At 32.7% G+C, this 16,986-nt stretch overlaps 1 protein-coding gene across 3 annotated transcripts in view; it reads left to right on the top strand.

Moving 5' to 3' along the window:
• Adk (adenosine kinase) overlaps positions 1–16,986 on the top strand; it is a 488,318-nt gene that overhangs the window by 130,439 nt on the left and 340,893 nt on the right. For all 3 annotated transcript variants that reach the window (XM_046419601.2, XM_046419600.2, XM_046419602.2), the window contains exon 4: positions 16,884–16,962. In XM_046419601.2, coding sequence (XP_046275557.1) covers positions 16,884–16,962 — 79 coding nt within the window. The remainder of the gene's footprint in view (positions 1–16,883; positions 16,963–16,986) is intronic.

The raw sequence follows: 16,986 nt of genomic DNA, 5'->3' as shown, positions 1-16,986 counted from the left end.
AGTCAAGAAAGGTTGATTTTTTTGTTGTTGTTTTTGGTGGTAGGGATTGAACCCAGGGGATTGTCTACTGAGCTATATCTCCAGCCCCCCAAGAAAGGTTTTTATATTTATGAGAGGGGGGAAAAAGAATACTAGTTTGACATGTCAATATTATATGAAATTCAAATTTCAGTGCTTGTAATTGAAGTTCTTTAGAGACAAGCTTAATCCTTTATGTATTGTCTATGGCTGGTTTTCCACCACAATGAGAGAGATGAGTAGTTGGAACAGAGATTGTAAGTGGCATTCTCATTATTGTCTCTGCTGTATGATATACTACATATATGAAATTATAATTCAATATTTTTTCAAATTCCATGTGTATTACTATGCTATGACAATTTATTACTATTCTATACCTATTGTGTCAAAACAGGAAAAGGAGAGAATCTCTTATTTTTACAGGACAGTGGGTAATTTAATCAAATTAGTTGGTTTTATTATGTTGTACTAAAAGAATACTTTATATATTGCCTTTTATCAGACTAAGCACCTACAGTATTCCAGATTCTCAACAAAACAACTATCTCACAAATTTGAAGCCGCCCAGTATCTCATCACAGCAGATTTTTTCATGTAAAGATAGGGTCATTGTACACACATAAAGTGAGAGTGAGGCCAAATACAAAGTCAGATTTTTGAATGGCCCATTTGTTTGCTAAGCAAGGAGAACCATTTACTAATAGTAAATTAAACTCTTGTATTTTAACAACCAAAGAAAAGTGTTCAGAAAAATTAATTTTGTATAATAACAATAGCTTTTCGGTGACAATAGTTACTTTAAGAATGTAATCCCAGTTAATTGGGAAGCGGAGGAAGATTGCAAGTTCAGGGTCAACATGTGTAATTTAGCAAGATCCTGTCTCAAAATAAAAAATACAATAAAAAGGACTGGAGAAGTAATTCAGTGGTACAGCACCCCTGGGTTCAATCTTCAGTACAAGAAAAAAGAAAAAGAATTGAGGACATTGTGCTTGATTCTTTAAAGTCAATTAAAGAAGATGATAATGATTCCTAGTGGATTTTCTTGGCTCTTGATGAATTATCAGATGTTATTGACATTAATTAGTTGTTTATTCAAGGAGTCAGTGTTGAGTCTCAAGTGACTGAAGAATTAACCTTTGTGAAAATGTCTGCAGACAAGAATATTTTCAAAGAAGCTACACTTATTCAATGTAAACTGAAGTGGAATCTATTAAGATGAGTTAGAACTAGCAGTGGTAAAAATGTGTGTGGAGTAGAAAAGGTATTCACTTGGAGAAATCACAAAAATTGTGAAAATGTGAAGATTTTTAAAGACTATGATTGTTACATTGTGTTATTTTTCAGTAATTGTATTAAGGAAAAAACTGAATGTCATTTATTATTAAACTAAGAGTATCATAAAGTGAATTTCATTTGCTTTCATGAAGTTTTTATGTATTTATTATTATTGTTTTAGTTGTAGATGGACATAATGACTTTATTTATTATTATGTGGTGCTGAGGACTGAACCCAGTGCCTCACATTTGCTAGGCAGGCACTTTACCACTGAGCCACAACCCCAGCCCACGTTCTTTTTTTGGTCAGAAATTTAAACAATCTGCCTTATCCTACCCATTAGTGTGATTGCTGTCTATTTCGCCTGTGGTTACTATTTAAAATTTTCTGAACAAGGAGAAGCTCCTTGAATTATAGTTGTAGAACACTGAATGGCTTTTGCTGTAAACTTTATATTGTTTCTCAGTGAAAACTGATGTGTTTTTTTTTTTGTTGTTGTTGTTGTTTTGTTTCGTATTGGGGATTGAACTCTGGAGCACTCAACCACAGATCCACATCCCTAGCCCTATTTTGTGTTTTATTTAGAGACAGGGTCTCACTGAGTTGCTTAGTGCATCACTTTTGCTGAGGCTGGCTTTGAACTCATGATCCTCCTATCTCAGCCTCCCGTGATGCTGGGATAATGATGTTATTTCTTAATTATAATGTAAAATGGTGCTTATGTGCAAAACTTGAATGCCTGTGGTAAAGTAATTTGACAGCAAATAATATAGTTTGAATCATAAGTAATGTCATGCTCCTTAATATCATCCTTTTCTATCAGAAAGGAAAACAAATGATATCTTTATTCTCACACACATTTTAGCAGATAAATTGTCTAAAAAATCATACTTTCAGCAGTATTTTCCAGATGTTGATGAATTCTTATTTCAGAATTCATCTAGCAATGTAGTCAGGTAGTTTTCACCTAATCTTAACTTTAAAGATTAATCTACAATGCATTGATGTTCTAAAAGGCAAATATCTAGAGAATAATAGAATTCTACAAATACCTTCTCAGTGATGAATATGCTCAATTAAAATAATATTTTCATGCATGAATACCAATGTTTGGCAGTATCTATTTTTTGAGAAGACCTTTCAAAATTGAAATGTAAATATTAACAAAATAATATTTGCAATTAATTTTGATGATGGTAAACAGTAATTTTGAATACCAATTAAGTAAAATTTTATTCTCCCCAAAGAATTAATTTTTTAGTGGATCCAAATAACAAATAAAACTTTTACTTACTATTTTAATATTCTAAATATCATCATTAAACATATTTTTTGAAAATTTGGGTTTTTTTTTTTTTCTTCTCATTTTGTAGGTACCTAAATTGTGTGATAATGTCTTCTTTCATTTCTTTCTTTCTGCCATTGCTGCTGCTGCTGCTGGTCCTCCTTCGCTTCCCCCCAACCCCCACTGAAAATTTAAATATTTACTACCTGGCTTTTTATAGAGAAAGATTTCTGAACCTTTCCCTTCTTAAAAAGAAACCATTTAGGCATTGGAGCGATTGTTCTTTTATTAGAATTTTTGCCTTTAGTTCATAAGAAAAATGTTCAAATTTGGATAAGTTTATTCTTTCCCTAATGTAATTTAATTCATTGAAATGCTGGGAAAAAGATTCACCTGCAACTTACATGCCAGTGCAGTATATTCCATGGGTTGCCCTGCAACACTTTCCTTCTATGGTAACTGAATAACTTTGGAATTCAAAGCTTTGTATATTTCACCTTTGTTTCTGTTTCCAAGTGGGTGGTGATGATTTACTCTAAGTGTTTTACTTCTGAAATTCAATTTGTATTGTAAAGAATTTATATTTCACATTGTAGTGGATCCATTGTAGGATTTTGTTTCAAAAAAATGTTTTCTTTAAATCAAGAAGCTCAAGTTTTATTTTAAATTCTGTAGGATCTCATGTATATCATGCCTTGATTCATTTCTACATTGTTTTGCTAAATAGTATTTTTATAAAACAAACTTTTGCCTTAATATTAATTTGATACCCAAGAAAGATTACATCTTCAGGTTTTTTCCCCCCTTAACAGAATTAACTTATTTCTTCTAACAGCCTTCTGAGAGTTTATTGTTATTCTGTAAGAATTTACAGCTGGGACATATCTCACCAGAATATTTGTGATCTATTCTGAAGTCAGAAAGCATAATAATGAAATTATCACCTGTGAAACTGTCACCCAGTTTTCTTCAGTTAGTAGTTACCAAAGAAATACTGACATTTACCTTCTGAATGCAGATATGTCAGTAAAAACATATTTTCATGCTTGTCTTATATTGAGCTTCAATCTTAATTTTTAAAGTTTCCTTTTATGGCGTACTTTTGTCTTTTGGTACTTTGCTTCCTAATTATAGTCCCTCCCCTCCTTTAAGGAAAAAAAAATCCTGTTTATATTAAATGGAATTAAAAACATACTTCCAGTTTCAGAGCAGATTTATCATTTTCCCTTCAGGCTGTTCTTTAATATAGAGCTCTTAAGAATGAATATCTTAAGACATTCTCCAGATGTTTTAAACTTTAGCAAACTTTGTGGTTTTCTTTATTGGAATCTTTGTTTGTAGTATTTGGAAGATGAAAGAAAATACCTTCTCATTATCTAAACACTTTTCATATTGGTTTTTCAATGTCTTGCTGCAAATGCATGAAAAAATAAAACTTCTACATTTGTTTTAAAAGGTAATATCAAAATGAGAATTGTATTAAATAACAGTAATACAAAAAGAATGTGTGTTGTATGTTGTTTTGAATTTACATTGCTGTGTGGTTAGTAGTTGTTTTGTATAGCTGCAAAATTTTAATTGTTTAATAGTTTATTTAGTAGATTTTTGTTCTTCATTCCTTAGTACACTGGGGATTGAGAATGCTTTGTATCACACATCTTTAAACTATTGGGAAGTTTGGACTTAGAATTTAAAATGTCAATCTTTAGTTTTTTTTTTTTTTTTTAAAGACGATAGCCTAATTAATACTTCTCTTCAAATCAACAACTCAGTTATTCTTCTTCAATGATAAAAATAGTTGGTAACATTTATTGAGTGCTTACTGTGTATAAAGTAAATGTCATGAAAAGGTGAAAATAGTGCCCCCCATACACACATCATGCTGAGAGAAAGCAAGTTGCAGCACTTTGTTTGATCTCATTTGTTTAGATTTGATTTTGTTTTCTCTTACTGGGCAACATTGTATCTATGTGTTAACCTAAAATTTATGTCTTATAGTTAAATCTCTATCTATAAATGAAGTTCTGAATTATTGTTCATCTGAATTCTTTTGCCTTAATTTTCTTTATATTGTAATGTTTTACATAGGTACAGTGGTCATAGGCAAAAATCAAATCAGTGTTAAATTATTTTTAAAATATTTAATAGAAACCTATATTAAAATTTGTGAAGGTCTGTAGTTCACTTTCTCTTAAACGTCTAACAGCAGGGAATGGGGATATAGCTCAGTTGGTAGAGTGCTTGCCTAGCATGTACAAGGTCCTGGGTTCAATCCCCTCACTCCCCTGCCCCCCCCCCCAAAAAAAAATCTAACAGCAGCAACTGGAAGGCTGTTGGAGGAAGGTTCACCAGCAAAATGCAGATATCACAGTTTAGAATCTATATGATTTGTCCATCCAATCCAGCCATATTCATATCTGTCAGGCAATGTGCTTAAGTACAGCAGAATACAAAATGAGAAAGTCTTTTATGTGATGTTTAAATTATTTGCCCCATCATATAATTAGATGATTATGAGATTAAAATCAGGCCCGACACCAGAACCTTTACTTTTTTTTTTTTTAAAGAGAGAGATTTTTTAAATATATATATATTTAAAACTATATAGTTTTCCGTGGACACAACATCTTTATTATTATTATTTTTTTTTGTATTTTTATGTGGTGCTGAGGATTGAACCCAGCGCCCTGCGCATGCCAGGCGAGCTTGCTACTGCTTGAGCCACATCCCCAGCCCCAGAACCTTTACTTTTAACCTTTAAGGAATGCTGCCTACCCTGACATTTTGTGATGTCAAATCATAAACCAGTATCAGATTGGTATTCTATGGCCTTAGTAAGGAATTTGGGTATGTTGAAACTTCTTTCCTTCCTTCTTCCCCTCTCTTCTTTTCCATCTTTCTTGAAATTCAGCGCTCTCTTTGTTCTTTTTTCTGGCAGGCAACTGTTTTCCATCCCTCTTTGTTGGTACCTTTTCCTCTTAAGTATCATCATTCTTCCCTTCCATTCTCTGGGTTCCTCTGGTGTGTCTGGAGGTGGGTTTTTGTTGTTGTTGTTGTTGTTGTTGTCTGTCTGTTTGTTTGTCTATCCTGGGTTGTTGTTTTTTTCACCCCTGAGTTTATTGAATCTGTAACAGTGTGTTTAGTGAAATTCAGAAACCAGCCTGCCTTCATTCCTCTGTTTCTTCCCTTCTTTTCCTTTTCTCCTTTCCCTCCCTCCCTCCCTTCCTTTCTTCCTTCCTTTGCACAGGATTTAACACAGGACACTGTCCAGGCTAGGCAAATGCTCTATTACTGAGCACACTGCCTGCCCAAATGTAAGAATTTTGAGCCATTATTTAAAATTTCTTTTTTTCTGCATGCACTTTTTCTCTTCTAGGATTAAGACGACACAATTGTTAGTTCTTTTGGTATTTCTTCAGGTCTCTTGAGTAATTGTTCAGTACTTTTAAATCTTTTTTCTGTATATTGTTCAGATTGGAAAATTTTAATTGCTTTATCTTTTAAGTATATTAATTTAGTTCTTTTTTATTTTGCTTTTTGTCAATCTGTTGAATTTTTAAGTTTCAGTCCCTGAATTTTTAAGTTCCAAATTTTCATTTGGTCTTTTTAACATCTTTTTTTTTTTTTTTTTTTTTTGTGCTGAGCCTTCATTTTTACCCCCAGTATTTCAGGAGCACTAGTACTTTGAGGTTTCATGGAGCTCTCCTTTTGGTCCTCTAGCTGGAGAACTGGGGATTTATTTTTTAACTATTACTGGATACTTCTATTACTTTGCCGGCGGTATCTGGGGCTAAGGAGTAGAGAGATACAGAGGGAATAATCTAATTTTAGATGTAGCCAATGAATTCTTACTTTCAAAACTATTAAGTTTTAGATGATTATTCTTTCCTTAATTAGATGTTTATTTTACCCACAATTTTCAACTCTCTGAAGAAATTCTCCATTCATTTATCTAGTTTTTTGTTCATCCTTTCATTTGTTCTCTTAAAAATATTATAGTTATTTTGAAGTACCCTTCTTGAATTTCAGTGTCTGAATTATTTTTTAATCTTTTTATTTTCTTTTTTTTTTAAGTCATTCTTTTACCTCTTGATAGAACTTTCAGTTGTTTATTGTTTTGTTCTATAGGTCCTTCAGATTATATCATCCACCAGTGTTCATCCTTTTGTCTGTAAAGCTGATACAGAGTGAGGGAAATGTTGATCCCTTAATAATATGAAGGATTAAGCTTAGGTCAAAGGTGATTTTTCATTGTTGATGGTTTAGTCTTCCCTGTTTGCCTCTGTTCTGTAGCTTGAACCTCTAGGACTTCGAAATGAGACCAGTGAGATTTTTTTCCCATCATCTTTGAAGTAGTCTACCAGAACATGGGCACCAAACTGCCCTTTGAGGTTTCCAGATAAATTGTTTATTCTTCTGCTTCATACACCTTCAGAATTTGGAAGCCTTCTCAAGAAAGAGACCAATGTTTTGTTCTAGAACTTTAGTTTCCCCCTTTATCACTTTAGTTTTATGTAACTTTTAAAGTCCCTATTGTTTTTAATTCCCTTACCCTCTATCCCATCCCTGTCTTCTAGTAAACACAAAATCTGAATTTTCAACTTCTAGATTTAACCAGTGTAGACATATGGTTTCCCTAATACCAAGAATTCCTATGGGTCCTTAGTTTTTATTCTCCACTCCTTCTAGCAGTTTCATTGTTTTTGGTTTCTCTTTTTCTGGCCTGTTTTTTATTTTGTAAACAACTGCCAGACTGGGAGAACTGTTTTTTTAAGGTGATTTTTGGCTAATTTTTTTAGCTTACCATTCAGTTTCAGAATTCAGCAGGTGTGACGTGGGACAAACTAGCTGTGTGTTTGCGGTTGGGAAATGTAAAATTTTGTCTATCTAACTTTGTTTCCCTGGCTGCAAAAGTGGGCAGGTAGGATAGAAAACTGCTAGTTCTGGTCTACCCTGTGAACAGTTCTCACTTCTCTGGAAAGTTATCCACTTTGTTGTTGTTGCGTCCATAGCTCTTTGTCTTTTAACAATATGAGTTATGGTTTTTTGGACTTTCTAGTTGTTGTCAGTAAAATGTTGGCTCTGATGCACTATATGCTCCTGAGGATCAGAGGTTTAATGTTATATTTTGGTAGGAATTTTACTTGTTTGTTTCTAATGGGTGATATTTTTTAAAGTTTGGTAGAGAGAAATGATTAGTTATTGCTTGGCTACTTTCCATATCTGTTACATATGTTTCTCTAACTTTTCTATGTTCAGAGAGACTCAGGCCCCATTTAACCACAGACTTTAAGATAGAAGTAACAGAAAGCAAACCAGTAAAGGGTGGGAGGAGAGAATAACTTGTATTTTGGAATGGCCTGTAGACATGTGGGTAACATTCTAGGTTTTACCAAAAAACTACATATGTCATTTTGAGAACTACTATTTTGTATTATTTTTTTCCTTTCATCTGGTTTTTCCTTATATGGTTTAAAACTAAATGTCAAACAATTAACTGTTTAATGAAAATTATAAATTGGCTTAGTGAATTCTGTTGTGTTTTTATAATGAGTAAAAATCTAAGACACCTATCATTTAGGAATTACCATTTTATTTTAATCATCTATACTTATATACAAAGTACATTTTGACAATATATTTGATTATCTCACATACAGAGAACTTCATTCATCTTCAAAGTTATAAATGGAACTAAGTAAACTTTTAAACATTTTAGAATTGAATAAGGGCTTATCTAAGTAACACATGCTTAAAACCACTTTCTTATCAAAGAAAATAAAATTAGAGGTTAGTGAAATACTTTTAAATTACAATCCTTATGAACTAATCGCTTAACCCTAGTTTTGAATGACTTACTTTTTCCATCTTTTTAAAATATGCTTAAATATAAACAGATGTGGGAAATGTTCTTTTGGCTTTTATCAAACTGACATTTAAGTGAAGTTTTTTCAACCTCACTAAACATTTGTGGTCAACGATTTCAGAGCTTTGAATCTTAAATTTTGCCTATGGAACCCCCTTATCCATGTTATTCTATTAGCATTTGGTCTTAATAAGTATAATCTGTTTAGAATTACTTATGCTTTAAATTCATTATTTGTTTAGATGTCTAGGAAAGAACTTCATAAAAATTCCCACTTGGCAGTTATGAATGTTTTCTTAAGGAAGTTACATTTTCAGAATTTGAAAGCTTTTGTGTTATCCCTCATATCCATCTTCATGAAATGTTTAACATTGTTGATGTTTATTTCTATGCTGTAGTGATATTAGCACAATCTATGTCTTTTTTATTCAGATATGATGAACACTCTTTCTGTCTTTCTCAGTTTCCCTTATTCTTCCTGAATTTGGGATAATACAGTGACTTTAGTTTCTGTGAAAATGGAAAGCAGTTTCTTTAGCTAGAAGTGAATAATAAAGTGTTGAGTTTTGCCCATTTTTCAGGTCATAATTTTTATATTTTCCCAAAATACATTTTTTTCCATAGAAGAATAATTGTTGCTACATTTAGGGTACAATCATGAGAAAAAAAAACAATTTTTTTAGGTGGACACAATCTTTATTTTATTATTATTTTTAATGTGGTGCTGAGTATCAAACCCAGTGCCTCATGCATGCTAGGAGAGCGCTCTAACTCTAAGCCACAACCCTAGCTCTAATGTGACATTTTATTTTCAAGAAACATTTCCTTCTTGTCTGCTAAGTGGAAAAATCACACATTAAAAATTAAACTGGGGGTTGGGGATATAGCTCAGTTGGTAGAGTGCTTGTCTCACATGCACAAGGCACTGGGTTCAATCCCCAGCAACCCCCCCCCCCAAAAAAAAAAAAAAGCCTTTTTTGTTTTTTCTGTGCTTTTAATTTCTTTTCTACCTTTATCTTACTTATCATTCTTTTATTTTTTCTAGCCTTTAAGGTTGCATTTTTCTGGGTGTGTCCTAAAAAGAATTAAGGTAACTTTTGTTAAAAAGTAATTCATTTAATTTCAGGCCACAACATTTTTTCTAGATATTCTTAGTTTTTACAGTTTTAATGTTTCTCTCATTATTAGATGGATCTTCTTCCTGAATCTGCTTCACAGCTTACTTATTAGCTGTGAAGAATCCATCAAAAGTCATTTAAAGCTTAGAGGGTAATGAATCTGAATTCTCTCATTTTTTTCAATACAAAGGACACAAATGTACATATACCCTGATCCTTCGAATTGCTAGAAGACAGAACATACTAATAATTTAAAATTCTTAAAAGAAGAGGAACAAACATCTTATTTCAGTAATCTCATTGTTTCTGTAAGTCTAAACATTTAGAGAGCCTAGGTGTAGGGAGGTTTATGAACTTTTAAGAAAGAGGAGTAGAGTATTGAAAATGTAGATCAAGAACAAACTGTACATCAACACAAGTTTCAGATATGTGGTTTGTACAGTGGGAATCATCAGGCAGGTCGTCTTTCCAAATACAATCCCAAGTTCATTCTAGTTAGGAACTTGTTCATTAAGGGATATTGAGCTATGACCTGGACCTCAGAGCTGAGCATCTAACTATGGAAGAAGGGAGATGCACAGTGGGAAGATAAGGAATGAGAGAAGGAAATGCACTGGATTGGAATTGGGTACTCTCTGTATGAGCCTTATGCATTCAGATGATTTTAGAGGTACAAACTAAATTTTAGGAAGTTCCTACTGAGATATTATAATTTAAAGAAACACATGATATACAGCCTACTACAAAATTATTCTGAAAAACTACGTATTGGTCTATGTTATCTATAGAGAATAAAATCTGTAAAATGTTATATATTGGTAAATCATGGTTAAAGATGTGGAGCTATTTGTTGTAGGAGGCTTTTTGCCCTTCATTGAGACTATTTCAGAATCAGAAGTTTAGAGAACAAGTCATTAAAACTCTTAAGTTTGTAGTTTTATTTGGAAAATTGGGATAATGGTATTAATTTTATTTGTCTCATAAGATTATTTTGAGCTCTTTATGTGTTTCACATTTGTCTTTGTATACCCATGTATATGTCTTCTGTATAGATAGGAATATAAAGTTATGTATACATGTACATACAAGATACAGATGGAGGGCTGGATATATAGGTAGGTAGAACTGGTCTTTGGGAATTTCCTTGATTGGTTCCTTAGGTATTTGTATATGTTTGTTTTTTCCTTTTGTTGTATTTGGACACAATACTTTATTTATTAATTTTTATATGGTGCTGTGGATTGAGCCCAGTGTCTCGCATGTGCTAGGTGAGTGCTCCACTGCTGAGCCACAACCCCACAAACTGTATATGTTTTTGTGTATGTATGTGTATATATGTGTGTGTGTGTATATGTATGTATGTGTGTGTATACACATACATACATATACACACACACAAACACACAGACATATGTTTGTGTGTCAAGCTTCTTAAGGTATGTTAAGGTATAATTTATAATAAATTCACCCTTTAAATGTATAAAATTCTTTGAATTTTGACAAATATTTAGTTGTGTAATCACGACTAAAATAGAAAATTTTCATTGCCCTTAAGACTCATAGTTCCTCATAATTAGTTTTTATTTCCTGTCCTTACTCTCTGGCAGCTGATTTTGTCTCTGTTGTTTTGTCCTATCCAGAGTGTCAGAAAAATGGAATCATATTATATGTAACCCTTTTATATCTGGCCTCTTTGACATAGCATAGTGCTTTTGAGCATCATCTATGTTGTGGAGAGTATTAGTTCATTTCTTCTTACTGCTTAGTAACATTCCTTCTTTTGATTTTTTTTTTGCATTTTGTTCATTTGATGAATATTTGGTTTGTTTCAAGTATTTGGAAATAATAAGGCTGTTAAAATGTTTGGGTACTTGAGATATATCTAGCAAGTAAAATTTTAATTTTCTAAGAAATTGCCAAACTGCTGTACTATTTTGCATTTCTATAAGCAAAGTGTGGGAATTTCAATGGTTTTAATCCTTGGCATTTTAGTATTTTCACTACTTAATATTGTCACCTTTTAAAACAGCCTTTCAACAGATGTATCTCCTTATAATTTTAATTTAGATTTTTTTTATGATTAATGATAACGAGATCTATACTTAGGTTTGGGGACATAGCTCAGTTTTTTTTTTTTAGTTTTAGTCAGCTTTTCCATACTATGACCAAAAGACCTGTCAAAAAACACTTGCATGCAAAAAAATATTTGGGGCTTTGGTTTCAGAGGTCATTTGCTCTGGGCCCCAGCTGAGGGAGAACATCATGAAAGAAGAGTGTGGTGGAGGAAAGGAGCTTAGGACCTGGCACCAGGAAACAGAAAGAGTTCTATTCATTGGGGACAAAATGTAAACCCCAAAGCCACGCCCCCAGTGACCTACCTCCTCCAGCCACAACCTGCCTGCTGACAGTTACAACTCAGTTCATTCAAGTGGATTCCTGCACTGATTAGGTTAAGTCTTTCACAGTCCAGTTGTTTCACCTGTAAACATTCTAGCATTGCTTCACACATGAGCTTTTCGGGGACACCTCATCCCTAAACCACCACAATCCTCTAGCACCTGACTACTGTTAGAATATCTTTTGGTTTACAGCTAGCAGCTACGAGCAACTCCAAGTGCTTGAAAAATCTATGCTCGTTCAGGCCTGAAAGGAACACCTACCTGTAGGACAGGTTGCTCTGCTGTAGTGAGCCTTTAGTGAAACCAATCCTCAGCACTTGTGGTTAGTGTTGCCAGACTACCAGGCCAGGAAACTGATAATCAGGAGCTTCAGCGCATGAAACCCCTGACTCAGAAGACCCCCTCCCCTAAGGACAAAGACCCTTCCAGACTGCTTTCCACCACGACAGCGATATTTAGAGCTTCCTCATAATGCGGTTACATTAGGCATAAGATGGTTGGCTTATGGATATTATCTTGCTTATGTATGATTGACGGGCATGTCCCACCCGAACCCTATAACAGTTGTATGCATTCCAAAAATAAACAGACTGCTGGATGTCGACTGCAGTTGTCACCAGCCAGCTTCTCATCAGCCCCTGGTGTCTGTGTGGTGACTCCATGTCTCTACCCTCAGCAACTGAGGTAGCCGAGTGACCAGTTGACCACACCAGTAACCAGAACGACCACAGACTACCATATCCATGGCCGAGGATTTGATCTCCTGCACTTCCCCCAAATGCTTATTTGCCATCTGTATTTTTTCTTTGGTAAAATTTTAGTTACTCTTCTAACCTATTCTTTTTTAGATTATTTTTTCATTGAGTTTTCAGAGTTGTTTCTGTGTTCTGCATGAATATACCCTTTTAGAAATTAATATTTTAACAAATATAAAAATCTTTCTATAATAGAAATTTTTGAAATAATTGATCAGTTAAGTCACAAATTAGAAGCAATGGTTTTATACCAAAAATTGTGACTAGTCTTACTATGACATATAAAGGATGAGCTTAGTTCGTCAGGCTTGCTCAGAATTAATTTTTTGTAATGTGAAAAATATTAACTTTGTCATTTGTGGTTTTTAAAGGAATTTCAGAAAAGAAAAAGTTTGTGTTTTTAAAATACAATATGTAACTTTGCCATTTGTGTAGACAACTAACATCATTGTTCTGGTGATTTAGGGTTAAAAATGAAGCATATTAGTGAGTGGATTTTTATATTAATTTCCAGTGAATAATAATTACTCAAAATAAAAAAAAATAAAAAATAATAATCAGTCAAAATGCCCCCAATTTCAACCTGATTTCTTTTAATTTTATAAATTCTACTAGACCATACTTAATCCTCAAATTACAGGTAAGATGTACTTTTTCATTCATGGATCCCAGTCAATGGAGTAAAGGATCTTACATTTTTCTTTATTTATAGTGCATTTATATAGTTATATTAACATCTCCCCCCAAAATGTTTTTTGTTCTTACTTTTACCCTCCTGGTTTTCTTTATTTTTCTGTGCTAGACATTTCTTCATTCTTGAGTGCTAACTCTTCTAAGTTGAATATGCATTCCACAGTGAATATGTTGTTTTATTCTGTGCTTGTGTGTGTTATCCAACTTCTTAAAACAATTTGAAAACCCTTTACTGCTTGTTCTGTATTATAATTTTATAAAGTCTTACAAAATGACCAGTATATTTAATTAATTTATTTATTTGCAGTACTGGAGATTGAACCTAGGGTGCTTTACCACTGAGCTATATTTTCAGTCCATTTTTTTTTTTGAGACATGATCTCAGTTGCTTAGGGATTCGCTAAGTTGCTGAGGCTGGCCTTGAACTTGAGATCCTCTTGCCTCAGCCTCTTGAGTTGCTGGGATTAACAGTCATCTACCACCTTGTGTGGTATGACTAGTGTATTTTAATCACGACTAAAACAAGTTGCATTTTTTTCACTGTGACATCATATTTCTTCCATTAAATTGTTCAGTCGCCTTCCTCTCATCTGCTGTATTATAGTTAGTATAATAATTATTGCTTTTGAAAAAGTGAATGTTTTGTAATGCACCACCCTGCATTTATTTCTATTAATACTTATGCCTTGATTTCAGTGCCAAAGGACTTTCTTATAAGTGATGGATTATATTAGGTTGCCTGTGTTTACTTTGGTCATTTCATCACTGTCCAGGTATTCTACAAGTAGCAAAGTCTTTGCTGCTGCCAGTAGCATACCAATGACCCAGCAATATTATTATTTTTACAGTGCTGAGGATTAAACCCAGGACTTAATGTATGCTTATCAAGCTGTGTACTATTGAGTTACATCCTCAGCATGAGCAAACTTTTCTTACTTTTTTACCAGAAGTCAGTGCTTTCTTTGTTAAGCAGATTTTAAATCTCCACATTGGATCATTTCATTTGATACCTTTTCTTGTATATGAAATAACTCTAAAATGGTACAGTATCTCAAGAGATTTAATACTAAAGTAGTATTGTTTATACCTTTGACTACCAAGTTAGTCACTGGTCATTTATCTTGAGAGTTTCTCTGCTTCCTTCTACTGTTATTAAAAGAAAAGCAGATCTTTAGATAGCTGTTATGTTGTTCAGAAATGCTTGTATATGAAGTATATAGTGATATTTTATATGATATTGGAAAGCATTACTTAGAATTTGAATTCTCTTATATAATGTCATAATAAGTATTAAAATTCATTTAGAAAGGTAAGGTTCATCTTTTTATTTATTTATTTATTTAAGTTCAGTTCTTTAAAATTCTGAATTATTTTTCAGTAACATTAAATTTTATTTAAAAGTGCTCTTTAGTTAAAATATTTTCATTAAAATATGAATATAAGCATTATCAAACAGTAAATACAAGGGCCTTGTATTATATTTTACTTTTCATAAATTATAGATGTTTACATTTTGTGTTATTTTGACTTTATCTTTATTTGCTTCTTTAGTACATTTTTAATATATTCATTCACTCTATACTATTCATATCTTTGTAATATGTTATAATTCTTTCCTTTAATAGTGAAACATGTAAACAATAATATTACATTTATATTGTTTTTGGTCTTTATTACATATTATGATAAGACGAGCAACTTTAGCATACTTTTGTATAGTATCTTTTATGATTTGGATTACTTTCATGAGGTAGAGTCTCCCAACCAATAGAATTTTACAGTAATATGAAATAGACATTTTCTTTTTTGGATCTTGATACGTAGTGCCAAATTGCTTTCCAAAAGAGTTCTGTCACTTCTATTGTATGAGTATGTCAGCTTTTTTACATCCCCACGAGTGCTGAGTATTATAATTTATATACTCAGCTAATTTGTTGTGTAGACATGTGTATGCCTTCAGTTGCTAACAAGAGGGGTTCATTAGTTTTCAACATTAGTGTATCATTTTTTTCTTTTGTTCATTGTTCATTTGTCCATTTATATGAGACTTAATATTTTTATTTCTCTTTTGTGTGAGCACTTAACTTTTGGTAAAATAACCTTTTTTGTTTTTAAACATTCTCTTTTTATTACAGTTAAATTTTTGTTTGGTTTTGCTTTTATATAGAAAAGCTTTATGTTTTGTTCTAAAGTTGGTTGTGGTACCAGGTGCAGTGGTGTACGCCTATAATCCCAGCAGCTGGGGAGGTTGAGGCAGGAGGATAGCAATTTCAAAGCCAACTGTAGCAACTTAGCTAGGCCCTAAGCAATGTAGCAAGATCCTGTCTCAAAATGAAAAAGGGATGGGGATGTGACTCACGGGTTAAGCACCCCTAGATTCAGTCCCTGGTACCAAGTAAATAAGTAGAAATAAAGTTGGCTGTAGTAATGGTGGAGTGCACACTTTAGGTGGATGAATTGTATGGTGCGTGAATATATTTTTTAAAAACTGTGGAATGAAAAGAAAGAGGGAAGGAGGGAGAAAAATGAAGAGCAAAGAGGTTGGTAGTCTTGGAATTTATATACTTGTCAAAATAGGGAGGTCTTTACCAAGACATTGATATGCTTAAATTTTACTCCTCTGAGTAAGGTGGAAGTAGTTGGGCAACCACCCTAGGTTTCTAAATAGAGTGTTTATTTAAAGTATTTTGTCTTGCTTTGTTGTGTCTCCTAGCAGTACTTCCTCAATTTTATTGTATTTGGTTTTGGGTTTGTTTTTTTTTTTTTGTACTAGAATATGTTATTTTTCAAATTTGCAGTCTGTTTGTGGCATCTTTCCTTACTTTGCAAGGCTGATATGCTTTGGTTAATTTTGTGTGTGTATTTTTTAAAATCAAATTGTGATGTGTGTGTGTATTTTTTAAAATCAAATTGTGATGTGTGTGTGTGTGTCTGTGTGTGATACACACACACACACACACACAAATTTTCTTACCGTTAGTAAAATGTATAGAAGAGGAAGCAAAATGTTTCATCATCTCTTGAAGTATAAGGTTTTAATTTTTATGCCTCTTACACTGATTCCAGGGATTGCATTAATTAGTGAAATTTTGGTTTCTATAGAAAACTCTCATAGTAATGTGGAATGAGGAAAGAGATTTCTGTATGTTTATAAGTATTTCTGAAAGTGGAATCTGATTTTGACTCACTTTGTTTGGCAGTTTATGAATTTTATTTTTACTTTCCGTTTCATGTAATGGTTAATTACAGTACTTTGTATATTTAAATTCTTGTAGTTGTATATTTATAGGAATATTTCTTAAATATGGAAATTTAGCTTGTTTGCCATATGAGACTTTAGTTCATTTCTTTAATATATAATTCATAATTTCACTAATTTTATTTTAATGTACTTTTAGTCAGAAAATTTCGCATTGTGACATTGAAATATGCTAACATTTTTTTTTCATACTGTGTTTTCCTCATAGGTTTGATGAACTGGTAAAAAAATTCAAAGTCGAATATCATGCTGGTGGCTCTACCCAGAATTCAATTAGAGTGGCTCAGGTTGGTTAATTATTATTTTTAAAA

Source organism: Marmota monax, unplaced genomic scaffold, assembly GCF_021218885.2.
Source record: "Marmota monax isolate L192 unplaced genomic scaffold, Marmota_monax_Labrador192_F-V1.1 WCK01_AAM20220418_F8-fsc00019, whole genome shotgun sequence".
NCBI lineage: Eukaryota > Metazoa > Chordata > Mammalia > Rodentia > Sciuridae > Marmota > Marmota monax.
Note: the sequence above shows the minus strand (reverse complement) of the source record. Positions and strands in the feature narration are given on the sequence as shown.